Raw genomic sequence first — 25,483 nt, 5'->3', positions numbered from 1 at the left:
TTATATTTGACGACTGTTCTACATTCTCACGCTTCTTTTCAGCATTATTCAGCATTATAATCACTAACCTACCGTTCATTTCAACTTGATCGACTTTGGCTTGGCCTTTCACCTTCAACTTCAACTTCAATTTCAATTAAACTGCTATAAGAGTCAACATTGTACATGGCTTATCAAACTTAGAAAATCACTATGCGATTAATAGTCATCGCTGGCTTGTTGAGCCTGACTATCTCAGCTTCATGTCAAGCTTCATCTTCTTCGTCAAACAACAACCCGGGGCAAGTCGTCTTGACACCTCCCTCAAATCAGCAGGACGACGGGCCTAGCCAATTCGTGAAACCTAAACGCCGTCGTGAGTAAAGCTGCCCATGTGAAATGAACATTGTGCTCTTCATGACAACTAATCGTTCAAATTTAATAGCTCTGACTGGAAGATTTCTACATATAACGGACATTCATCCTGATCCACATTATAAAAGTGGGGCGACCTTTGATTCGGGATGTCATAGGCGAAATAAGAAGAAAAAGGGACAGAAAGGTAAAGGCAAGGTTCAGTCTGACGAATACGATAATATGGATGACGAAGACAACGATGAAGATAAACATGAGATAATGAAGGATAAACAGAAAAACGGTGTAGATCTAGCAGGAGAGTGGGGTACAGCTGTTTCGTAAGTAGCTATCAGACGAGATCCACCCGATATAAGCCCAGCTACTGAATCCCGCTGTCTTGTTCGAGTAGAAAATGTGATACTCCGATGTCTTTGGTCAATATTACCTTTGATTGGCTCAAAAAGGAATGGAGAGATGAGATTGATTTCATAGTTTGGACTGGAGATAATGCAAGGTGAGTTTCTTAGTTTTTTGAGCTATACACAACGGCTAGCTTGTCAGGCTTGTACTTCCCATCTCAGAATACAAATCAAATTTCGACTTGATCATGACCATCGATAAGTTCTTGATGATGACATTGACTGACACCTCCTAATCTCCAGACATGACATAGATCGTTCGTTGCCACGTACGACTAATGAAATATTCAAACTCAATCGAATGGTCGTTTCCAAGATGATTGATGCATTTGGCACCGATATACCTATCGTACCTAGTATAGGTAACAATGATATTTGGCCACACAACGTTATGGCCGCTGGACCAAGCAAATTGACCGAAGAGTTTTTACAGTGAGCTTCCTTTCTGCTTCCTATCTGAAACTGAGCTGATGAGAATAATATCAACCAGTATATGGGGCAAATTCATACCCCCTGATTTTGCACACGTATTCGAACGAGGATCTTACTATAGCGTAGAGGTAATACCCGACACACTGGCTGTGATCTCTTTGAATACGTTGTTTTGGTACGACTCAAACACCTGTAAGCTATATAAAAACCTGGAAAACTATAATAGAGGGATAAGCTGACAAACGGGAAGTGGTGGACGGTTGCGGCGATCACTCGAACGATCCGGGTGCCCTTGAGATGGATTGGTTAGATGTTCAACTATCCGCTTTCAGGGATAGAGGTATGCAAGTCTGGCTTACTGGACATGTTCCGCCTCACATGGGTTATTACTATGATAATTGCTGTGAGCTGGACACTTCGTTTTGAGCTGTGATAACATAGCTGACGTATCCGAGTAGATTTGAGATATGGTGATTTGGCACTGAGATACCAAGATACAATTGTGGGACATCTATTTGGGCATATGTGAGTGATTTATCTGTCAGAAGGGTTCTCTCGTATAGTTTTACTTATCAGTCTTTATAGGAACATCGATCACTTTTTCTTCATCGATGTTGATGAATTGGAAAACACACCAGTCACCAGGTCCAAGTCTAAGGTCCGATCAAAGAAGAACTTTTCACCTTTAACAGCCAACTTAACGTCCTTGCCATCTTTTCAAAGTCAGCGTCTAGGGGATATAGGGATATTCGGAGCAGCAGATACACTGAAGGAAGAGTTGAAGAAAGATTTTCAAGATATGCCTGGACCTAAAGATCTCAAGCTGAAAGATTACGTTGTCGTCAATGTCGCAGCAAGCGTCATTCCTACTTATTTACCTGGTTTGAGGATATTTACGTGAGTCTTCACACCGCTGCTACATCAACATATATCCAGATTAGCTATGGGGATAAGTATTGATGACGGAGCTCCAGGTATAACATCTCTGGATTAGGAGATGAGAAAAACGAAGATGCATTCTATAGGCCGCATAATTCCCCAACGTACGGCGAGGATGGCAATGACGATTATGAAGATGAGCAAGAAGGAATCGATCATGAGTCGGAGTATGATGATGACGACGAAATTGAAATTGAAAAGAAGAAAGATCGTAAACCAGGACATAGACATCGAGGGAAAAGACCAAAGAAAGGAGATTGTAAAAAACCTGAAAATGAAGATAAACCACATTGTGTATTTAGAAGACAATCTAGACATTATTCAAGAAATTCCCCATCAAGATCAAATAAAGCTTTAAGTCCATTAGGATATACTCAATTTTACTTACCAAAGTTGAACAAACAGAATTCGAAACCTGAATGGGAAATTGAATATACTACTTATAAAAAGGGTGTTCTATTTCCTCCAAATGATAATTCAACAGAAAATACACATTGGAAACAACCACTTCCTATACCATTGAGATTCTTACCAGGATATGACGATTTAGAAATTAATGAGAAGGAGAATAATGAAATTTTGAAACAGAAGAAAAAAGATGAATGGGAAAAAATGTTAAGCAAAATTACACCTTGGAAAATGCCTGATTTGACAATTCCAAATTATGTCAAATTGAGTAGAAAATTAGTTAAAGAAAAAGGGATGTGGGATAAATTCCAAGAGTTGATGTGAGTAATTTTTCATTCGTTTCAAGCGTATGATTGAGGCATAATGTAATTCTGGGGGTATGCGTGGGCTGATGCGTCGTAATCTAGGTTTGTTTCTGCCAATGTCGATGATTAATCACAATATCCCTTGTCTTGTTACGCTTGACTATCTTATTCTTGCCATTGTAAAATTGCTTGCGCACTGCCCATATGTTTCTATTCTCATGCTTTTGAAAGAAAATGCTTGTAGACTTGCTTCGATACGCGTCGATCAGATTCATTCTGCTTTGATATAGTTGTAAAAGAATATCGATGCATACTCTAATTACTAGTCTACTTTCGTAGCCATCATGAGTGGCGTTGAATATCGAGTTCGCTATATGGCGATCGGCTTCTCGGAGAGATGTATCTCGTCCATCTATTTGGTTTCACCGTAAGATGTGTCTGGTTCAACTCGGTTACGATATTACCCACTATTTATGGAGATTCTTTCGATATCTCAACCAAAAATCCCCGGATCAAATAGTCATCTTTACATCCCCCATTACATTTCTCATAACAGCATCATAAGCATTAATTAATCTATGTGAACAAGTTTCACATTTTACAAAATTATGAATTGATTCTTCAATTTCAAAACACATAAATTTAAATAAATTTTCTTTAATTAATTTAATAATTATTTCTGATACTTGAAAACGTAATTTTAAAAAATTATTATTTGTTTTAATATAAGAAAAACAACCTCTTCCAAATCTTTTTTTACAAATTGATCCAAATCCATTTAATTTAATATTTACATTTAATTCAAATTTAAAACAATTTTCTAATTCTTTAAATTTTTTTAAAATATTATAATGTAAAAAATTTAATTTTTCTAAATAAATTGATAAATTATTTTTAATTAAAATTAATTTAATTAAATTTGGAATTTTATTTAAAAAATTTGGAAATAATGTTTTAAAAGAAAATTCTTTAGATTTTTTAAAATTATTATTTAATGAAAATAATGTAAATAATTCAAAAGGTTTTATTGATTTATAATTAATTATTGATAAATTTATAAAATTATTTAAAAATAATTTTTTATTTAAATTTTTAATTTTAATTAAAATTAAAGTATTTTGTAAATAAAAATTAAATAATAAATTAATTAAATTTTTTGATTGATTATCATTATTATTATTATTATTAAACAATAAAAATTTATTTAATTTAAATATTATTGTTAAATATAATGTAATTGAATCTGAAAAACAATCTTTCCAATTTAAAATTTCAATTTCATTTTTATTTTTATTTTTATTTTTATTTTGATTAAAATAATTAAAATTAATACCTATAATTTTAGATGAATTTCCTGAAATATAATATCCAATTTGATCTTTTGAAATAATCATTATTTGCTTTTCATTTATACTTTTTTTGGGAAACCATGGATGTATTATTAATTCCGTTTCAATTGGTGATTGTAATTGTGGTTTCTCGTTGAAATTCAGAGAATCTTTAGAAAGGGGATGAACTGTGTTGAGATGACTTTTATCACTGACGCATTGTTCAGGATTCATGATAGACACACCTTGCACTGGACTCCTAGCGTATTTTGATTTTACAGGAGAGTTGATAATTTCGTTGTGATATTCCATTGCGCTGGGATCATCAAAGTAAGTCATACTGAAGCTGATGGATTGGTGGAGAGGAGAGATAAAGAGGTGCGGTATTCGCTTGGTCAGGCTGAATTTCCTCAAGAATATGGAAGAAGCGTTGGCTGATGGGTTGGCAAATGATCGTATCAGAGTTAAACGATTTACAATTCTGATATATCGCCAAGAGGTGTCATTTATTCAATATCAGATACGACACAGAAAGGAAGAACGAATAAGTCAATGAGAATAATTCCAAAACCATCAAAGCGGCAGTGATCAGTCGCCACAAGACGTATTCGATATACTAGCAATGATGACATGATAACGCTTTGTCCGCTCAATCACGTACTAGATCGAATCATATTGGCCGTATTCAAGAACAAACACGTTGAAGGAACAATAAGAGATATGTGAGCGTCAAGGATCGCAACGAATATTATCAGTATAAATTCAGGTCAAAATCAGAGCTGCTCGTGGACCTGCCCAATGGCCAAGCTGGTTAAGGCACCCGACTGTTAAAACGCTTTGAAACCCTTCTTGGGGTTCTAAACGAAGCGAGACACAATCAATCGGGAGATCCTAAGTTCGATCCTTAGCTGGGCAGATATAGCTGCTTTTTGTAATCCTTTACAAGCTTTTGGCTCTTTCAGTTGCGTTCTTGTCGTTTCATGAAGAACAAGGAAGATGCAATCGCTCCTTTAGCATGCCCATTCCAAGTCTTATCCAACTGCAGATTTATCTCATATGTCGATCAATTCAGAAGACGGTGTCTGCCGATTGCTCAAGATTGTGGTGCCCCGCCGATAGTATATTTGTTTTTGTATTCGGGTAAATGGATCAACGTTCTTTGCTTGTCTCGTTGCTACGTTTTCAACACCTTTCATATTTAACATATCGTCATTGCAAATCCTTTTATACGTGTTCTTCTCACGCCTAATCACTTTCGTAGGCTACGAAGGAGGCAATGGATGTGAGATAAGATATATATAAGCATATATACCATTTCTATCTTTTGCTTTTTTCGTAATTCGATTTTCCATAATAATTATCACTTCACACCATGTCGGTGTCGTCACCTGCAACACCGAAATCACCCCCTACTACAACACAAACATTTCTACCTGCACGGCCATCACCTTTAGCTACTCCACTCTCACCTCCTTTTGGTCCCGTTAAAAGTCATCCCAGAAGATCTTCTGCGGCAGCATCTGAAGCAGCATCAATATCAAGTTCAAGCAAGAATGCAAATTTATATCCAGGTCTCAGAGGTTTTAATGATAAGGGTAGGAGAAGAGTAGTGGGGTTACAAGATAGACTGAAGAGACAAACTGATGGTGTCGTTAAACGAAGATCAGGAGGTGTATTAGGAAGAGGGTAAGTGAAAATCTTCGCTGACTTTCAACTCATATTGTGGTTCAAGGCAACATTTCAAGGAGGTCAGTGAACTGACATCACCTCCATATTTGTAGCTACATTCTAAAGACAGGTCAGGAACATTCAGTCAGCAAAGTCAAGAGACTTTCGAAAAATGATCAAATACTCACTTATGACATTGATACAGATCATTATCCAACTGGAAGAGCAATGGATTTGGAACTTACAATTCAAGGCTCACCGAACTTTCGAGCGCCAAATGAAGAAAGCCTAAATGTTTTCGGAGTGAGGTTGTCTAGCCTTGCTTCTTTTGGCTATCGTCAGCTAACTGTAGACTACTGATTCTTTAGGTCGCGCAACCCACTTCGGCTGGTCTGAAATCCATATTGACCCTACTAGCATGTCAACCGTATAGACCAAATCGACGGCCAAATATACGGAGAACATCTGTTCCTGCCAGCTCGCAAGGTGAGCAAAGTAACGGTACACAATCACAACCTCAGTCAAGATCTGTATCACTGGCTCGAGTACGAAGTGAGATGTCGGAAGACGAGGTTGAGGAAGGCAAAGCTATTTGGTTCAGTACAAGGGAAGAGACTTTGGGTGAGTCCAAATTTTTCACCATGCAGCAATAAGACGCTCACGAACCTGATCATTCCCACTTAGTTTACTGGTAAGCTATTTTCCCCATCTGACAGGATTAGAGAGCATACTAAATGCATATAGCAACGGTCGACCTTACGTTCTGCGAGACGCTTCTACCCCTTATCAGACCCTCGCACTATCAGACAGAGCAGATAATCTGGAAGACATTGAAAGGCGACTAAAACTAGATATCTTAGACGAGGCAAGGAAGTATGGCGGAATGATCTTGACTCACGAAGAGATTACCGGAGGTACTATGATACCTACTTGGGTAAGCGTAGATGAGGATTCGCTTAGAACTCCTAAAGAAGTCTGGGAGGATATGAAAAATCAGGGCTTCAGAGTGGAATACTTTAGAATTCCCATTGCTCCTGATACACCAATCGAGGTGAATCTCAAGTCTTTTGCTAACTTTGATGCGGCAATAGCTGATAAGTCACAGCACAACTACCTCGATGCCTACGTCTCGGCTCTGAAGAATGTGGATCCACTCACAACAGCTCTGGTATTCAATTGTGGGATGGGAGTTGTACGAAGTAAGCTGTTTGATGCATTTAATGCGTGCATGAAGGAAGTCAGCTTACTCCGATCTTTGACACTCAAAGCCACCTTTGCAATGTGTGCTGCAATGCTTATACGAAGAAGGCAGCTTCTCCTGCAAGAGCTGGACGATCCATTCTCATCGGCAACCGCTTCTGGTGTCGCAACGGTGAGTGGCAAGACTCGGTAGGTGACCGTGACTAATCGTTCACTTAGCCATCACAAATGCCTCAAGCTGCTCATTTCCTCGAACAAGCGAGCCTGCAGCAATCCCTGAATAAGAGTCTGCTGAAAGTCACCAGAGTATTGGATCGAAGTAAGCTGTTTATAGCATATGGGCCAGGATTAGCTGACTCTCCATTTCCAGACCTACCGTCAAAACACCCCTCCACCGCTATTGACCTACTTACTTCTCAGCCAACCCTACTCGAACAGCTCAGAAAGGCCTACATGGGAAGTTATCAGATTGTCATGTCTCTCTTATCTAGCCTGGATCACGGTAGACAGATGAAGAGACTTGTGGACGCTGTTATTGATGCTTGTAAGATATTGCTCTCTACCCGTGTAACCAGCTTACCTGTGGAAACAGGTGATGCTGTTATCAACCTGCGAGAGAACGTGATCGAACATCGTATCAAGTACAGTGTTTCTTCCATGGACGATAAGAACAGACAGGTCTACCTTGAGAAAGCATTGAGATCTGTGAGCTTCGTCGATCACGGCCGATTCTGTTTCAGCTAATCCAGTTATCCAGCTTGAGCAATATTTCGACCTGATCGTCTTTGCTTCATACGTGGAAGAGGAAGATGCTGGAACAACGGGCGTTACATTCTCATCTTGGCTCAAGGTGAGTTCAGCTTTGTGGCAGGAGCGTTCGTGATGCATGGCTGAATAGTAACTACAGAGTCGTCCTGAGATTTGGAAGTAAGTTAATGCTGTATAGTCATTATTTTTTGCTAAGCAAACCTTTCACAGCCAAATCAAGGTGATGCGACGAAGTGGTGGAGATAGATTATTCGCCTTCGCACCGGTGAACGATTTGAGCTTGATTTCTCGCTCCTCTGAGATCGCTGAGAAGGGTCTGAGTGCCAGACATGATCTGGAAATGTCTGGCGGAAAGGTCCTTGGGGACGAATGGGCAGAACACGTTGTAACGAATAGAGCGGGGATTATGCTCCGTGCTTCGTGAGTTGTAGCTGCATTTTCGGTGCCAAGAAGATGCAGGTCAGCTGATCGGTCTCCTTACCTCAGCACACTCCTTGTATGTCTTCGGAACTATATATCTCTCAGAACAGGGACAAGCGATGCTGATTCAAGGTGTATCTGCAGAAATCCGATCTATGGGTTTCAAAATCCGCCTCCTCCTCTGAGGGAGTTCGAGGCGCTATCGGTTTTCGGCAGATCAAAGGTAGTACAATCTATGCTACTGGTCAACCGACGCAGGACGCCATTTCAACTATTCTGCATACTGTCTATCACAAATCGCCTTCAATTCACAATGTCATCTGGGTTTGTCTAAGAGAAGAACCGCTAGTGATGATCAACGGTAAGATGGCGTTCAATATTCTGTCATTCTCCAGTCAGCTGATACACATGGATTTCAGGATCCCCATACTGTCTACGAAGAGATAGTACCGCTCTGCGTAATATGAGAGACTATTCTGGTGTATCCTCCTCCCGTCTTGAAATACTCGAACAACGATTGAAGAGCGACGTCATAGCTGAGATCGATCAGTTCCAAGGCCGAGTACTACTTCATACTGAAACAGCAGATGGCGAAGTAGTACCTGTGTGGGAAAGTGTCGAAGCCGTAGATGTCGCTTCCCTTCGCGAAGTCATGGATGACGCAGCTGCTACTTCGAAAAATGTCCACCTGCAGTTCATCAGGATACCAGTCACTTCGGAAACTTCTCCTGATGTGAGCTGTAAACGCGGATGGAATTCGTAAAGACATGCTGACCAATTTTGTTCCAGTTCCACGACATAACGGAGCTTCTCGATTTATGTATGCGCACCGAACTGACCAGATCCGCCATCGTCCTGAATGACCAATTGGGCCGAGGACGAAGCTCGACTACAGCAGTCATTGTTCTGCTCATTCAGAAATGGCTGAAGTCAGGAAGGACATCATCGTCGGTTCATTCACTCACTCCCAATACGCCTAGTAGAGGTCGACCGGGGTTGCTCAAGAAACCACCACTGGACACTTCGAGGACGAGTTGGCAAGTAATCAACTCTTGCTTGAGAGTCATCAGACACGGTCTGGACGTCAAACAGGTCAGCTGTCTGAACTCTTCTGAAAATACAACAGCTGATCTTATGACTAGGCGGTTGATGAGGCTATCGACGATACTTCCACTCAATTTAACCTGCGAGATGCCATTGAAGATACGCGTCAGAAAGCACAAGAAGCCAAAGATCCAGCAACTAGACAGAAGTTGACGAACAAAAGTAAGCTTATCACTGTGATGTGCACGAGACTAGCTGACATGGTAATGGCTAGGTCTTTACCATCTCAAGCGATATTTCCACCTCATCCTCTTCCAGGCATACCTTGATGACAGAGCCCCTGATGACGAAGACCCATACTCTTTCGAATCCTTTGTAAGGCATCGACCAGGTACGCTGAATCTAGGCCGCTTCCAGACTGTTGGGAAATACAGCTGATGATAGAAATAGTGTTTAAGACGTTGGAAAAGGAATTAGAGGAAGGCGGACTGCAGAGTCTCGCTCCTATAGAGAGAATTGATCCTGCCGATGGCATGGCTGTGAGCTAACCTTCCAGGAAATACTCCTGGCGCAGGAGTCAGCTGATATGTACAACTAGCTTCCTGATGAGGTCACTCAAGTAGTGGCTAATCGATCGGGCGCTATTCTTTCAGGTCAAACCGTGAGCCACGAATTTTTATGACGTTGACGAAGCTGACCGAATCTCATAGATCCTCAAATCTGACTTCTTTTCTGGATTGCAGAAGCAAAGTTTGCCAGAGTAAGTTGGCTCAAGTCTCGTCTCGAAAGGCGATAGCTCACCGAGTTGGATTTTAGGCGAGTCGATGGTGCTGCTAATTACCGAAAATTACCGCTTTTGCTTGAAGACTGGCGCAATGAGGGCACACCCCACGCGGTGGAGGACGAGAACCATCATTATGTTTATGGAACTGGGTGAGCTGAGTGTTCGCAAGCCAATCAGAAGTACCGGGGCTGACAGTCTTCATAGGATGCCGTCATCTTCTGGGTGAGCGGTCTATCTACGAGTAGCCTTCTGAATGACTAATATCTCTTGCTAGGTTGCGGAATGCTTTGGAGAAAATGGATGCGGGCCCTAACGGTAACAGAACTGTAACCTGGACATCGTTGCGGGAAGAGCCTGTACTTGTGAGCCACGATCGTCTCTTGACTACAACATAGCTGAAGCGAATCACTCTGACGATCCTGAGCAGTATGTTAAGTCGCGTCCACATGTACTGCGACTGGTCGATAAGCCAGTCACGAATATCGAGTAAGTTTGATACACGTAATCCTGTATATGATAACATCACAGTCATTGATATTCCACGATAGAACTACTGGTGTTACCGCAGCAGTGGTGGAGCGAATGGAGGCTGCTCTAAAGCGGGACGTCATTCGAGAGCTTCGACAAGGTGAGGGACGATTGTTATTACATGACGAAGTAGAGACCAAGCCGGGTGTATACGATATAATACCAATTTGGGAGACTCTGGACGAAAGCGAAGTCATGACTCCTAAAGAGCTCTATGAAAGTGTCATTAACGAAGGCTATAAGGTGGACTATGTAAGGGTAGCTATTGTCAGTATCCCATTTGATTTCTCCGTCCTGCATACATCGTGATAAACTAAATTCCGCTGGCAGACTGATGAGCAAGCGCCTTTACCTGTCACTTTTGGAGTACTCGTTAAGAGGATCGCAGAAGGCTTGGATCAGGGCACGGACTTCGTGTGAGTCGGCTTGCAAAGCCATTGCGATCGCCTTTACTAAGCTGACTATACTGTATCACGCAGGTTCAACTGTCAGATGGGTCGTGGTAGGACGACAACGGGAATGACAGTGGCGTGCCTTATCGCGTCAATAACATCGGACGACGAAGCGATATATCTCGATTATTCGGATGGAGAGTCGGATGACCAAGAACCGATTCTTGAGACCAATCAATACCTGAAAGGTCAGTCATCCTATATTGCCGGTGAGACTCGTCTTTAGTGTAGCTTACGATACTCAAATTTAGGTGAATACAAGACGATCCTACAATTAGTCACCGTCATGTCGCATGGAAAAGGTACGCTCAGTGTAACTCAGCACTTCGCCCGCGATTGTGCAAAGCTTACAAATCTTTATTTGCAGAGGCGAAGAAGATTACAGATCATGCAATCAACCTGATGGAAGGTGTCCAGAATTTACGAAAAGCAGTCTACGAGTCAGTCTTTTCACCTCGAAAACAACGTGAATTAAATTATACTGAACTTCAAATGAATAGTTTCAAATTACAAGTTGATGCTGCTGAACCTGGATCAGCTAAACATAAAGCACAAACTACCAGAGCAATCAATTATCTGTACAGATGTAAGCTATAAATCTCCTTGGCCCCGTCGATTGTTTACATTTGGGACGTATACGCTGACCACAAAAGCGATGTAGACGGAGCTTTGATTGTTTTGGCCAATTTCTTGCTTGAAGCTAAAGAGAAGGGAATACCTCTCAAAGATACAGATTTCCCAGCTTGGTTCGATCAGCACAGAGAGATCGGATCAATCTTATGTAGGAAGGGATTAGACTGAGGGTAGTCATAAGCAGCACGAAGGAATTTGAATTTTCGCCTTATCTCGACAAGTCATCTCTCGATACGTTTGGACCTTTCCAACTTGTTTATAATATAAAAGGTCATGTATGCATGTGCACTAGCATCACTTGTAACAAAGTAAATGCAATCTAGATTTTACTCGCTATAATGATGCCCTTGATTTTGAAACTCGTAGTCATACCCTTGTTGTGGATTCGACTGATTATTCATCATCTGTTGAGAATACTGTGCGGCAAATCGAGGATTGATAGCTGGCACACCAGGGGTGTTCTGGGACTGAGTAACAGTATTTTGTGGTTGATGTTGTTGATATTGATGCGATTGTATATATTGATTATAACCTGGTTGTGATTGAGGTTGATAAGATGGCATACCTGAAGAAGGTTGAGTAGGTTCATAAGTATCGTTATTATAATTTTGCGTGGGATATTGCATTTGTTGATGTTGTTGATAAGGATAAGATTGAAAAGGTAAATTATACTGTTGTTGAGGTAAATATGAATAATTTTGTTGAGGTAAATATGGTTGTTGTTGTTGTTGAGGGTATGATTGATTATATGTTTGTTGTGATTGATTTAAATTCATCATTGGATTTGGTGGTAATGCGAAATTTTGACGCGGTCCATTATCATTTGGGTTACTTCTTTCATGTCCACCACGAGCACCACCACCTCTTCCTCTACCTCTACCTCTATCCCTACCTTGTCCTCTTCCTCTACCTCTGCCTCTACTTCCTCGGTTGTCAGATCCAAGTTGGTTCCGAGTTTGCTCTTGAGAAGAAGAAGGTATTTCATCGAGATCATAAGGTTCTAAATTCCTTGATCTAGAACTCATGATACTTGAAGTTTCCCAATCTTCTCCTATTTCTACATTATTACCATGTAAACTTACATTATCATCTTCATCAGGATTATGATAATCGAAATGAGGTCTTTCAGGTAATCCCATTGTAGAACTGAACAATTGTTTACCTTTTCCTTTACCTTTTTGATTTGAAATTGAATTTGATGGTGGAACTTTAGATCCTTTTCTTTGTTTTCTTCTTTTTTTAGCTTCTGCTTCCATTTCATCATCTGACCATTCAATTTCATCTTCTCCAATTTCTTCATCATATATATTTGATGCATCAGAACCTTTAAATCTTGGATCACGTACGGCTAACATGTTAACAAAAGATCTATAAGATGGATTTAATGGATAATATAATTTTGTACCCGACTCGAGGGTTTGGGGGCTAGGGTATGGATGTGGTGGCGGAGGTAAACGAATTGTGTAGAAAGGTGAAGTTAGTGGACCGAAAGTTTCATGAACCTTAAGATGTAACAATGATTTAGTGGTTTTCCGTTATGAAGACTCAATCCGCTGAACTTACTGTCCCAAGTACTCGTCCATCTTCCCAACAGAGAACACTACCTTCCTCTAACCATCCTTCATCGGCAGCTCCCGGCCTGGATTGCATAGCTCGTACTACGACAGTACCGGATGATGTGAACTTAGGAGTCTGATCTTTAGGTTTGGCTGGAGACATGTCTGGTATCGTTGAAGAAGGTATAGCTTCTTCAGTCAATTCCCCATCTTCCGCTTTCTCCACTAGAGTAGCTTCCACAATTGTCGGAGCATCTGAAGTTGCTTCTTGGGTTCCTACATCCACCAATTTGTCATTCTCATCAGTTTTGGCTCGATGATTGTCACTTTCATCGCGCTTGTCCTTGATTTGTTCATCCTCTTGAGCTTTTTGCTTTTCTAGCCATAGTTCAACCTTTTTTTCTTTCATCCAACTAACGACATCCCCAGCTAAACTGACACCTTCACCTTCTGGAAGCTTTGCTAAGGGAGGTTGAGGTACAGCGGGTAAAGGGGCTTCGTGAATCGAAGTGATAGGTCCAGAAGTAGAAGGTCCAATATCATCTTCATCATCTTCCATGAATTCGAATCCTAATTTATCTAATCTCATAGACTCATCTTCTGCAATTTCATCTTCTTCCGAATCGGAATCAAATTCTGAATCCATTTCTACTTCTGTTGAAGGTTGTTGTTGTACGTTTGAAATACCTACAAAATCATTTAATTCCTTTTGCAATTGAGCATGATCTTCCACATTCATCGGTTGATCAGGTTTAAGCTTGGAATCTTCATTTTCATCTTCCGATTCACCTTCTGATGAAGAAACGAATGAACTCGAAGAATCGCTATCAGAATCTAAATCCTCTTTTTTTTTAACTTCGACTTCCGCTTGAATGCTTTTACCTTGATCATTCCGACTCTTTAAGCTTTCTTCAACTAATTTACGCTTTTCTGCTGCACTCATAGATATAGGTGGTAATGATCCTACTACTTCATTTTTCGATACCATTTCCATTATTAATGATAAATCTTGAGGTATCGATGGATTTGGGGGAGCTTTGAATGGCGATAGAGTTGATGTCGATGAACCGGCTTGAGCTGGCGCTGATACTGGTACTACTGAAGGAGGATTGGTAGGCTCATAGTCGGTTTCCACCTGAATAGCAGCTTCCAATTCTGCATCGCTGTTATTCGAATCTTCTTCCATTCTCAGCTCTTCTTTGACATTCTCATATGGCTCAGACATTGTGCTATCGGACCTGCAAGAGCTATTCTTTGGTCGACTCTACGCAAAGATGTATCTGATTCAAGTAAAGTGATGGCCGGTTATTGCAAAAATTGTTTTCATCTTTCGGTCATTATAATCTTTGTAAAGTGACGCAAATAAAGCGGCGAAGACCGATCATTTAGTCCCATATACACCACATATATATGATTAGAAGCCCAAGATTCATTCAGTCAATCAGACCTTCACGTTATACAATTCATGATGGCACAACAGATTTACACTACTCTAAAATGTCATTCACATAGGCTGTAAAGCGTTGAGAATATCTCGAACGGCCTCATCGAATATCGCTTCCGTTCCAGGAACACTATTAGGGAAATTACTATCATCTACTAAACCATGATTTGCACCTTCTACCCAAAAGGCTTTAGATTCGATACCCAAAGATTTCAATTGTTCTTGTGCATTATAAGAAGCTTGAGCAGGAACAACTGTATCTACTTTTCCATGTACGAAAATAATTGATTTGGGATAATCGATATCTTCATTAAAAGGTAATAATAAATATTGTTTTTCTTTTGGAATATTAGAAAATCTATCTTTATATGATAAATTTTCTAATTGTCTTGATAATCCAACTTGATCAAGTAAATAATCTAACAAAGTACCTTGATGATAAAAATGACTAAGTAAGTCTACTCTACCTGAGGAATCACCGGTTGGATTAATTGGAGAATCACTAATTTGATTTAATTTCGAAGATAAAATTAATTTTACTTTTTCAATATCATATGGAAATCTAGGTAAATTATTACCTTCTTCTTTAATCTTTATCCAATGATCTAATAAGAAATCACCTGCCATACCGTATAAATTCAAATAAGCTTTAGGTTTTATATCTTTAGGAATAGAAGGTAAGATAAAAGAAGCTCTAGCTGGATAATCTCCTCCTGAAATACCAATTACACCTAATTTAGTAGAATCCAATTTATATCCGAGTTTTTTAAGTGTTGATGATAATTCTGTAGAATCAGAAGAAAGATATTTGAATAAAGTTTCAACATCTTCAAGTATATCTGATCCGGTTGATGGATAAAGTAATCGATAATTAGCAGAAATAAATATTGTTTTTTGGCGATCAATCGGTCTGACAAAGAAAAGAAAAATGTTAGTCAGTCTTTCCCGATCGCTATCACTGGGTAATCATGATTAAGATATGGGCTCACCTAAGAGATAAGTGGGGAAATATAGATCTTTCTTTGAGCCTGATATGATACCTCCACCATGGAAAGAAATAACAGCTGGAAGCGATTCGGCTTCGAGTTCACTGATATTGAGATTTTCATTAGGAAGAGGTACGTATACATCAAGTTCGACCTTGTTAATGGGATCAAAAGTGAAAGTGAAAGTTTTGTATGGTAAGTTGTTTGAAGTCATGTTGTATAATTATTCTTTTTGGTAGTCAAATAAGTAATTGCCTGACGTTAATTTAGTCAATTATGAGATCGTTGAGTGTGTTGAAAGGATGATTGATTGGGAGTTGTAATCGAGAAGCGTCATCAACACCTTAATGCTCATCCCTTTTATACCTTTCACAGTTATTCAGGCACACTCCTAGCTGATAAGCATAATCTCAGTAATAGTCAGCATGATCATATCGCATGAATAAGCTTCAATGATCTGACATAAGCTTAAGAATATTGATGAGCAATCTGATTTGTAATCTGGCGGCGAAACTTCGGAAAACGTTTGATGATTATTAAGCTTGGTCAATTGTTTGAAGAACTCCCTTATCACGTGATACGACATCCACCAGCATAGGCATCTCACATCGTTGGGATCCTTATTGAGCTGGTACTCGAATCGGCCGCTTTGTAAGCCTGATGCAAAAATACGTCCCAGCACGTATGAAATGAACAACCCATACTGATCGAAAGAACTTCAACAGTCACTGCTGACTCTAAATATGCATTGATCAGCTATACCTAAATATATATACCCTAGTACCTTCTCTAGTTGAGATCGTGTGTAATTTGAGTGTTAGCTTGTCCGTTTTCGACTTTAGTCATAGGATGACCTTGAGAATGAGGAGCAAGGGTATGTGTATCCACTTCGCTTCTGGCCAATTCTAACAATGCACCCAAATCTCGGGGTCCAATAAAGTTCTTCCTTCCATCGACTACCCAAGTGATGACGGAAATAACAACTAATGTATCCATTCATATCAGCCAAACTCCTGAATCACACTGAAGAAGATACTCAAAAAGGTGGAGGACACTCACAGATTAAAGCTAATACAGCTACGGCGTAATTCATATTTTCACCTGTTACGGGAAGTTCAGGTGGGAAAAGGAAGAACACAGTCGTCAAGATGGTAAATGCAAGGCCGACCTGTGAGATTTGGCATTAATGGATATGTCCCATGGCTTCTGAGCGGGTAAAGTCTCCATGCTTACAATGTTACAAATTGGACCCAAGATAGGTCCAAGTGTCCAAGTAGGTGCAGGTAATGACGGAGGGTGTAAAATTTTTCGTCCACGAACGACAACCAGCAGAACTATGATTGTTATTTTTGGTTAGTTGACTGGTCAATCTGACGGCGAAGAAAGATTCAAGATTTACTAGGAATAGAGTATGAGATGTTGAGGAAAACAACAGAGCTCGAAAGGATAGCATTCAAAGCGGCAGATGATCCGAGGTAAATACAACCGAAAATTATGACTAATGAGGTGGTAAGAAGTACAGATGGAATAGGTACACCGTTCTTATTCATGATTGCGAAAACTCTTGAGAAAGGTAATCCCCTATCTCGAGCAAAGGCGTATGACATTCGCGAAGATGCAGTTAAAAGTCCTTGAGCAGTGAAAGCCATAGCAATGATAGGGAAGATCTACGGCAACTGTCAGATAAATCCTTATATATTGTGACTGAGTCATTCGACTTACTTGTAAACAGACAGCTCCAGCCTTGGAGTTGGTTGCTTGATACATACTCTCCAATAAAGCACCAGCGGACGAGCTGTTCACTACATCGACATCTTTGATACCGAATAGTAGACAAATGAGGAAGATGAATGATGATGAGGCTCCGATACAGACAGCTAAGATCATCACTTTCGGTGCATTAAGATGGGGATTTGGCATTTCTTCGACCATGTGTGACACGGCGTCATATCCAGTGAGACCGAATGAACCTTGAAAGAAAAGGGTCAGATGGAGCAAACATGTAGAGCAGAAAAGATATGAATGCAAAATTGCAAGAATTCTGCGAACGCGAAAACAAGTTCAAATGGGACTCACTTTGGAGCAATCCCAACAACCAAGCGACACCGTTGTTCCAGCCAGTCTCATTGATGTAAGTTTTGAACACGAAATCTCCAGATTGGAAATTTGGTGATGCGGTGGACAGACAAACAATAATGATAACAACGGCTCCGATTAACGACCTATATAGCCATATAGTACCCAAGTGATAAGCTGCAGCCTTGATTGGACCGCAATGACGGAATACACTCACCAGAAAATGGCGGTCTGATTGATTCCAGGTAAAAGTCTCAATCCCCATATATTGATAGCTAATGCTCCAAGAGCGTAAACGATGTAAATGAGGAAAATGTGCCAACGCTCAACCTCATAATTGGGATGTAAAAGAGCAATAACGCCAGTAATCAAAGATCCTGCTAAACTTGATGCGGTAGCTGTCAAAGCCCACCATCCAGCAACAGCGAACCATCCACAAATCCATGAGATAGCCTATAACCGCATTCCAGATCAGCTTGATACGTTTCAAGAAAAACAAAGAAAAACACTAACAGGTGCCATATGAGCAGGACTCAAAATTGCCGCCCAATGGTATTGTCCACCGGAAGTAGGATAAACATGACAAATTTCAGCCATACTGGCTGCCATTGCTAAATTTCCGATGAAAGAAGGTACGATACCCCAGATAACTGCTGTTGGACCTCCGGAAGGTAAAGCGATAGAAAGGGAAGTAGCCATAGCTGTCCAAGAATTTAAAATAGCATATGCCAAACCGACTACACACATATAATAAGCGTCGATCAGCAAACATTAGGAGTCGTTGAAGTGGATAAACACGACTGCAACTCACTCAAACTCCATAGCTTGAAATTTCTATGCGGTGCATTAGTCTCAGGTGCAGCTCCAGTAATTTCGGAAACATTGGGTCTAGATGCGTATGGACCTAATCCAGCTTGCTCTCTATTAATGGATTCTTGGACCGCTTGAGTAGAATATGGTCCTTTCAGAGGTTGAGCATTTGCCGAAGAAGACGATTCGGACATCTTGCTACAGTTGTAATACGATGTTCAAGTTCTATAGTACGGTAATCCACAATTGCAGAATAGGAGGAGTGAGAAATTGGATATCTATATTATATCAATGAAAGAAGGCTTATCAAAAACCAAGCCTGGGAAAAAAGCAATTGAGCATCTCGCTTCTCAAGATAATACAGTGAAATTTATTCGCTTACTTATCTAAAAGTATTGTTTTTTTCTCCAGAGAGCCCCAATTTGATATGAATAAAAACAAGGAGAATGAAAAGAAATTAAGCGAGGTTCCTAACGAATAAAAGGAATTATACATTATTATATCGGTCTCCTACACTACTTAAGGTATCCGGTGTTGTGGGTGACGAGTACCATTAAGATAAATCAACACTAAATTCAAAATATTCAAAAATAGACCTCGCTTAGCTTGTTATGATTGGCACTCACTCCTTCAGTGCCTTAATTGTGGATTAAAAATAAACACAAGCGCCTAAAACACGGACATTGCCGCAGATCTAGGTAAGTCCTTTTGTTTCCGACCGATCAACATTATCAATCAATATAAGCTTTGTCGTAAGATCTGATAGCACACAATGATATATCAGAGGAATGGCATCAGAGGGCAAAGATTGTCAGCTCATAGAATACTTTCTCCTCATTAGCACTGCACCTTAGTGACGCGTGCAGTTAGTCAGCTGATCTCAGTTCAATTGCTAAAACTAGTCTGTTGATATCAATCTCGCTTGGGGAGGTGTAAGCGAGGTGGATCAATTCCGGTTATACAATTTGAAATTGATAGACCCTTTACTCTTATCACAGTGCTTTTGAATTCGCCAAAACCAAAATGACTGACCAAGAGTAACATCCACAAAAGTACATCACTACATAGCCATGATATACCGAAGAATGCCGACAGAATCAAATGCCTCTCATCCGAGGCAGGCTGGTCTGGTCTAGTGTATAGTCAGTTACACTTACCAACCCCTTCTATCATTGATATTCGGTTTTCTCCTATGTGTAGCATCTTCAGAACAAGCTTGGATGCCTCCTTCACCTTTCATCTAGCGAACAATTACATATATCACTATTTATATATGGAACTTATTATTATGGATTCACGAAATAAGGTCAATTTGTACCCCAGAATTGAAAGGTTCTTTACTTCCTGCATTGATGATATCTTCTAAGTGTTCTTCCGATAGGGGACTCGACAATGAGTCGATTGAAAAAGGGCGAATAAGTTCTTCCATTCTCTCAATTTTGTTAGTCGTACTAAATCCGATCGGAAAGTTAACTTCCCTCTTAACTTCAGATAAAACAAGTATATCTGCATGCAGCTGGCAAAAGGACAATGAACGCATAATTTGAGAGTAGGAAATCTAGATTGAACAACGAGTAAGGACATACATTTAGAAGATTAACATAATCTACCTCCAGCCTTTCAATAAATTGAATCAACAAAGAGAGTAGTTATCAAGCATATATGTTTATCAAGTATTAGTGGAAATTACACACATCATTAAATATTAAATTCAAATAGACATTTACATCAGATTTTAACGGATTATCATCAAATTTTCCAATTGTACAAGTTATGAAGATCTATTTATTTTTATCTTTTAACGACAATCTCTTAACATCTTGTCCAAAAAATGAATAGAAAACTCTGAAGTCGTACTCACTTCTTCTCTTTGAATGCAATTTTTCTCAAGTGACCTTCCAGTGGATACACAATTCTTATAATGCCATGCACAATCGAAATATTTAAATTCTTTTTCAATTGTAAATTTGATTATGACTAAGTATCTTTCCGAGCTGATACGTTGGTGCATGGCTCGTTCATAACCCCCTTAAGTCTATGACGATGGTTGTCATGATTCCCCATCACCCCACCTTTAATTTGAAACGTCATTCTCACGCTCGATCATAACGCCTCATAGGGCCGGAGCTAGTGCTCTCAAATGAATCTAGGAGTGCTTGATCACCTTCACTCCGATCAATCACCAAATAATCAGCGAAAACACAGACCGTCATACCTGCATTGACTCGAGATGAGAATGTATACGAAGTGGATAGTTCCATCAATTTCGTTTTTAGTACTTCATGAAGGATCGCGATCTTTTATACATACAGTATTCCCAGCACGCCACGCTAAATTATCAGGGCATCGCCATGAGTCCATATATGATCATATATATTCATGTGAAGTACTGTCTATCCTGCCAACATTGCACGTCGTTCATTGCTTGTTCTCAAATCTAGCTGCCATGGCGCTCACACTACCCCTTGTACCGTGGCCGAACTATCCAGATTCAATCAGTCGAGCTCATACCATCGCGATTCTACACATTACTTCTGCTTTCTGTCAGAATAGTCATGATAAAACTCACATTCGTCCTGCTAGCCCTCTTCAATCCTGAGCTCCCATCACCCGTAGCTGAAATCGGCGTACCAGAGACAGCCGCAGGTGATGTAGGTCTACTATTTTCTCTACTTCTATTTACCCCTAAGCCCGCACTGTCAGGTACGGCAGGTGATTCGGATCTTACTTGCGGCGTATCAGAAGGTTCGTCTGCGTATGATGTGACTATCGACGTTATACTGGGTTTTCCGGTATGAGAAGGGACTCGTCCTCCTGCAGGCCGCGGCCCTCGAGCACCTTATCAAAGTACAGCTATCAGCTACTCTAATACACCTGACTCGCAATCCCTGAAATCGAGGGAAGAACTTACCCCTAGGACCTCTCAACCTCGAAGTTTCTCCTGAAGTAGCTCTTTTCAGACCACCAGACCCAGATCCATCAGCAATTACACTATCTTCCCTATCTTCTCTACCCGCCGGCGGCGTAGATGCTGTAACATCTGAAGCCTGAGCTGCATTGATGGGCGATTTGAATGATTCGGTGGGTGTCGAGGACCTCGGTGCTGACTTTGCATAATCATAAGCTGATGAAGGTGGTACCAAGTCTTCAGTAGGGGTCGTAGGTCTGCTATCGGATTCAGGTTCTTTGAAAATCAGAGGTCGATCTTCATCATCATCTAGCGGCTCTTTAAACGCTGGTGGTCTACCTTCAGACACTGGTGGGACTTCGGAATTAGGTGGGACGCTCTTTACATCCTGCTGCACCGGAGGAGTAGGCGATTTTCTGGCTATTTCCTCAAGGGGAGGACCGAAACCCAAAGCACTGCCCAAATGAAGTGGAGCAGTACTCTTACCAGCTGGACTAGGTGAAACAGCTCGAGGAGGTTGAGCTGGAGCTTGCGATTGAGAAGGATGTTGTAACGCGTGTTGAAGCTCTAAAAGATGCTGAGGATCTTTGTCCGCTCCACTCAGACTGGATCTGGAGATTCTTTGATCAACCAGAGCTGTCCTTTTGCGCACTGGCATTACTCGATCTGCTTCTTTCTTTTTCTTTTCTATCAATGAGGGAAACAGTGCGCTATAATGGTGAATGAGGTCGGCCAAGAAGAGTGAAGGGGTCCGATCACCAATTGTTAGATCATTCTCATGTTGCGGTCGCAGTATAGCTAAACGAAAGTTAGCCATGATGTTCTTTGTGGACGGGAAGAGGCCCGGAATGCTCACTTCTTCCAACTGAAAGGGCCAATTTCGTGACGTATACTTCGTTAGACTCAGCACTTTTTGTGGAATCGATCATTCTGATAATAAATTTCCTTAGCTCATGGTCACCGGTCATCGCGTCAGCACCAGGGGCAGCTTACTCTCTGAAATGCTTGATGACTGCGTCAAGGACGTAGAGCTGTGAGCCAGGCAGTCTACCAAGTACACTTGATACAGCACTGGTCATGTCCCTCTCCTGATCAGCTCCAACTGAACAGCCTTCTGTCAGCTCACTACTCCACAATTTCCGTTCCAATTTGAGCTGACTCACTAGCAGGATAGACAGCTTTAGCATCTTCCCATCCTTCCCATCCTAATACCGGCGGGTTCAGCTCGAGCAAGTATAGTTTGACGGCTCCGGCAGCTATAGGAAGATTGAATTTTTTGACAATTGTAATCAGGTCATCGAGAGGTATCTGAGGGTTATTTATAGCGTTTCGTAGCATGTGGGTCTCGTTCAAGGGTACCTCGTATATCCATGATCTTCGTCGCTCTTTCGTACACATGTCAGAAATACTTCCAGGAAGTTACGTAGGAGGTCCGTCACTCACCATCATCTGGTACTGCTTGGTACATATCCTTCAAAGCTGACAGTAAAGCTTCCAAAGCTTCAGGTATAGCACCTTTCGGTCTTGACGGAGCGGAGACGAGTGATTTCCAACCATGTTCTCCTGACCACCTTCGTAGGTCAATCCCAAAGTTGACATCTGGCATGTCTGTTTCCAACGATTCGTACACATGAGGGTGGGGTCGCTATATATGGGAATCAGTGCTTGTAATCCATGACAAATACAGATTGATCGCATGAACCAGCTTACAAATGGTCCGGTACGATTGCCTTCGATCAGCGCTTTGATACTGCACAGCCATCAAAATCGATAAGCTGCATTTCTTCGGGTCCAGATTCCTGACTCACTCTGCTTCGGGGTTGAAAGCTTCAACGCCGAGGGAAGTACCTTTCTGCAGTTCCCTCAAACGGTCAGGTAGCTTCGCAAGTGCCTCATCATAGTGCTTCAACACTGTAGTTTGGTACTTTATCAGCTGAACCTCTGCAGGGAAGAGAGTCAACAATAAGCTAACCAGTTTTGACAGCCACCAATCGTTCTCTTTCCCACCGCTCCCACAATCGCAAGCCTTTCTCAATCGACTCCTCCATCTCCAATCTTCTCTCTTCAGCATTTCTCACACCCTCTTTATACGCCTCGTCCGCTTTACTAGCATCCTTTCTGAGTCGTACGTGTTGAGGTTCGTCCGAGGTGCTCAACGATGAGGGCAGATATGACTTGATCAAGCTTGGAAGAGCATTTGTAGCTGTTGATGGGGAAAGAGGTGATGAGATGCCCATAGATTGTAAAGCTTCGTTAGCCTTTTCAATATTAACGTTACTAAACGCATTTCCAGCTATATTGGTCTGCTGTAGGGTATTCTTCAAGACGTAATACGTGTCTTCAGACGGATCAAATCCCCTTCCCACTCCTATCCTGCTTAGATGACCTAATTTGTATAGCTCGTTTGACGCTTCGACACATCTTTCCCAATCTCCGCCAAAACCCTCAATATTCTCTTTCAGCCACTCTACGACCTCTTCTCCAGAGAAGGTCTTCTCATAAGTGCCTAGTATTGTACTTCTTTGTCTCGATGCTAAAGCTGCATTAGACCTGTTGGATTGAGAGAACGGTGCATCTGAATAAGGGGCAAGATTTGTTAGAAGGTGAGTCTCGAACCGTTGCAGTAAGCTCTTGAGGGCTTGTGGGGTGAGAGATAAGCCAGATAAAAGAATTGGTTCCTCTCTTCCTGGAGTCACCGGTGTTTTTGACGGAACTGGTGGACCGCCAGATGCAGAATGAATGAATGGTTTTCCATCGGGGTCAGTGGGTGGTACGAACCGTTCTTCCCTCGCTGGACTAGTTGGGCTTGTCATTCCGTTTGGACCACCGGTTATAGGTAACAACGGGCTGGGAGGTGGCGGTAATTCTTTGCCATCAATGGATAAGACCGATCGATGTTTTGACGGACTTGAGAATAGAGCTGTCGATGTACTCTGCACAGATGCCGCTCTAAGTTTTTCGGATATTCGATCTGCGACTGTACCTGCCCGGCGAAGGTTTGCGCTGGGGCTTTTGTGATGTACTGTAGGGGATGATGTGTAATTGTCTGAAGGAGGTGAACGAGCGGATGCCGGAGCGAATTTAGCACTGCTCATCCGTTGTCAGCTACATCTTCCAAACTTCTCGAAAATGTCAGCTCACTCGTCTTCGCTATCATCCGCCGCCCGAGACTTGTTAACATATGTCTGATGTAGCTATTGGATTAAGTTCATCAGCATTGTATATAGTCTCCGACAGTCTAAATATCGGAATTGGGCTATAAAGCCATCACCAGCAGGTACATACATTAGCAAGCTTGCCATTCTCCTTCTCCCAAAAGCTTATCACACCACCTTTACCCAACATGTCCGTGCGAGCTTCTTTCACTCGAACGGCATGACGTTCTTTCCAATTCTTGAAACCAGCTAATACACGTTGTTCAAGTTCCTGAGCTAAAGCACGGTGCGCTTCGCCTCTTGCAGAGGACGCTCCTCGAAGAGATAAGAGGGTATGTTGCAGAGAAGAGGAAGATTCTGGTGAGACTGTAGGGAGGGGAGGATTTAACAGTGATTGCGAGAGGATCAAGTGGGATGTCGTTTGGCTCTGATCAGTACAAAGATGATGAGTTAGTCATGTGAGCTCTTGAGTAAGCCATGCGCTAAATGTCTTTGAGAGCTTACAGTTATGAATGCCTCTACATCATCGTTCTCCAGACATCCCTAAAAGAAAACACCTTGTCAGCTTCGCTTCTACCATACTTCTGGGGCATGGACCTCGTACAGGACGGGCAAGGAGCTAGTTCCTAACAAGGATTGTAATGATGCAAGCGGGAATCACTGGCTTACCTGTTCTAGCGACTTGAACAATACTTCCAATCCTGAACGATAGTCAGGCGACCAAAAAGAATTGTAAAAGGAGGGAGGAAGAGTAACAGGGGCCATGATGGCAAAGTATCAACTGTAGCCCTGCTATTATACTAGCAAAATAGCTGATTAAGTTGAGAAGTCTTTCGTGAAGGTTGGTCAAAAAGAGTAGAGTATCTGAAGTAGTAGAGAGGTTT

General features: G+C 41.3%; 7 protein-coding genes across 7 annotated transcripts; 2 read left to right on the top strand and 5 right to left on the bottom strand.

Moving 5' to 3' along the window:
• Nucleotides 1–192: 192 nt before the first annotated feature.
• On the top strand, nucleotides 193–2,858 carry I206_107429 (uncharacterized protein; the record flags this gene model as incomplete). Its single annotated transcript, XM_070203515.1, has 9 exons — nucleotides 193–355; nucleotides 425–674; nucleotides 746–850; nucleotides 999–1,187; nucleotides 1,246–1,379; nucleotides 1,438–1,590; nucleotides 1,646–1,712; nucleotides 1,773–2,084; nucleotides 2,162–2,858. The coding sequence occupies 9 exons, from the start codon at nucleotides 193–195 to the stop codon at nucleotides 2,856–2,858; spliced, it is 2,070 nt and encodes a 689-aa protein (XP_070059616.1).
• Nucleotides 2,859–3,351: 493 nt separating this feature from the next.
• Nucleotides 3,352–4,506, bottom strand: I206_107428 (uncharacterized protein; the record flags this gene model as incomplete). The annotated part of the gene is made up of 1 exon (XM_019157470.1): nucleotides 3,352–4,506. The coding sequence occupies one exon, from the start codon at nucleotides 4,504–4,506 to the stop codon at nucleotides 3,352–3,354; it is 1,155 nt and encodes a 384-aa protein (XP_019009110.1).
• A 1,033-nt stretch (nucleotides 4,507–5,539) lies between these two features.
• Nucleotides 5,540–11,832, top strand: I206_107427 (uncharacterized protein; the record flags this gene model as incomplete). Its single annotated transcript, XM_070203514.1, has 33 exons — nucleotides 5,540–5,853; nucleotides 5,949–5,965; nucleotides 6,041–6,138; nucleotides 6,204–6,456; nucleotides 6,552–6,886; nucleotides 6,941–7,034; nucleotides 7,104–7,207; nucleotides 7,255–7,354; nucleotides 7,406–7,579; nucleotides 7,628–7,740; nucleotides 7,793–7,885; nucleotides 7,943–7,962; nucleotides 8,014–8,223; nucleotides 8,290–8,299; nucleotides 8,368–8,584; nucleotides 8,643–8,956; nucleotides 9,013–9,315; nucleotides 9,366–9,489; nucleotides 9,542–9,658; nucleotides 9,718–9,806; nucleotides 9,866–9,928; nucleotides 9,978–10,027; nucleotides 10,084–10,200; nucleotides 10,256–10,273; nucleotides 10,326–10,413; nucleotides 10,479–10,537; nucleotides 10,600–10,846; nucleotides 10,910–10,995; nucleotides 11,059–11,219; nucleotides 11,283–11,333; nucleotides 11,399–11,471; nucleotides 11,532–11,617; nucleotides 11,693–11,832. The coding sequence occupies 33 exons, from the start codon at nucleotides 5,540–5,542 to the stop codon at nucleotides 11,830–11,832; spliced, it is 4,338 nt and encodes a 1,445-aa protein (XP_070059615.1).
• Nucleotides 11,833–11,990: 158 nt separating this feature from the next.
• On the bottom strand, nucleotides 11,991–14,445 carry I206_107426 (uncharacterized protein; the record flags this gene model as incomplete). Its single annotated transcript, XM_019157468.1, has 2 exons — nucleotides 11,991–13,166; nucleotides 13,228–14,445. The coding sequence occupies 2 exons, from the start codon at nucleotides 14,443–14,445 to the stop codon at nucleotides 11,991–11,993; spliced, it is 2,394 nt and encodes a 797-aa protein (XP_019009108.1).
• Nucleotides 14,446–14,724: 279 nt separating this feature from the next.
• I206_107425 (uncharacterized protein) lies at nucleotides 14,725–15,864 on the bottom strand (the record flags this gene model as incomplete). The annotated part of the gene is made up of 3 exons (XM_070203513.1): nucleotides 14,725–15,574; nucleotides 15,654–15,684; nucleotides 15,756–15,864. The coding sequence occupies 3 exons, from the start codon at nucleotides 15,862–15,864 to the stop codon at nucleotides 14,725–14,727; spliced, it is 990 nt and encodes a 329-aa protein (XP_070059614.1).
• Nucleotides 15,865–16,439: 575 nt separating this feature from the next.
• On the bottom strand, nucleotides 16,440–18,730 carry I206_107424 (uncharacterized protein; the record flags this gene model as incomplete). The annotated part of the gene is made up of 9 exons (XM_019157466.1): nucleotides 16,440–16,633; nucleotides 16,710–16,818; nucleotides 16,884–16,984; nucleotides 17,050–17,317; nucleotides 17,373–17,620; nucleotides 17,727–17,872; nucleotides 17,944–18,179; nucleotides 18,240–18,463; nucleotides 18,538–18,730. The coding sequence occupies 9 exons, from the start codon at nucleotides 18,728–18,730 to the stop codon at nucleotides 16,440–16,442; spliced, it is 1,719 nt and encodes a 572-aa protein (XP_019009106.1).
• Nucleotides 18,731–20,954: 2,224 nt separating this feature from the next.
• On the bottom strand, nucleotides 20,955–25,364 carry I206_107423 (uncharacterized protein; the record flags this gene model as incomplete). The annotated part of the gene is made up of 14 exons (XM_070203512.1): nucleotides 20,955–21,017; nucleotides 21,106–21,374; nucleotides 21,448–22,242; nucleotides 22,301–22,374; nucleotides 22,438–22,546; nucleotides 22,608–22,829; nucleotides 22,888–23,089; nucleotides 23,155–23,194; nucleotides 23,253–23,355; nucleotides 23,417–24,531; nucleotides 24,586–24,638; nucleotides 24,730–25,026; nucleotides 25,104–25,142; nucleotides 25,269–25,364. The coding sequence occupies 14 exons, from the start codon at nucleotides 25,362–25,364 to the stop codon at nucleotides 20,955–20,957; spliced, it is 3,477 nt and encodes a 1,158-aa protein (XP_070059613.1).
• Nucleotides 25,365–25,483: the final 119 nt, after the last annotated feature.

Source organism: Kwoniella pini, chromosome 11 (genome assembly GCF_000512605.2).
Source record: "Kwoniella pini CBS 10737 chromosome 11, complete sequence".
NCBI classification, from domain to species: Eukaryota; Fungi; Basidiomycota; class Tremellomycetes; order Tremellales; family Cryptococcaceae; genus Kwoniella; species Kwoniella pini.
This window is presented reverse-complemented; position numbering and strand designations above follow the sequence as displayed.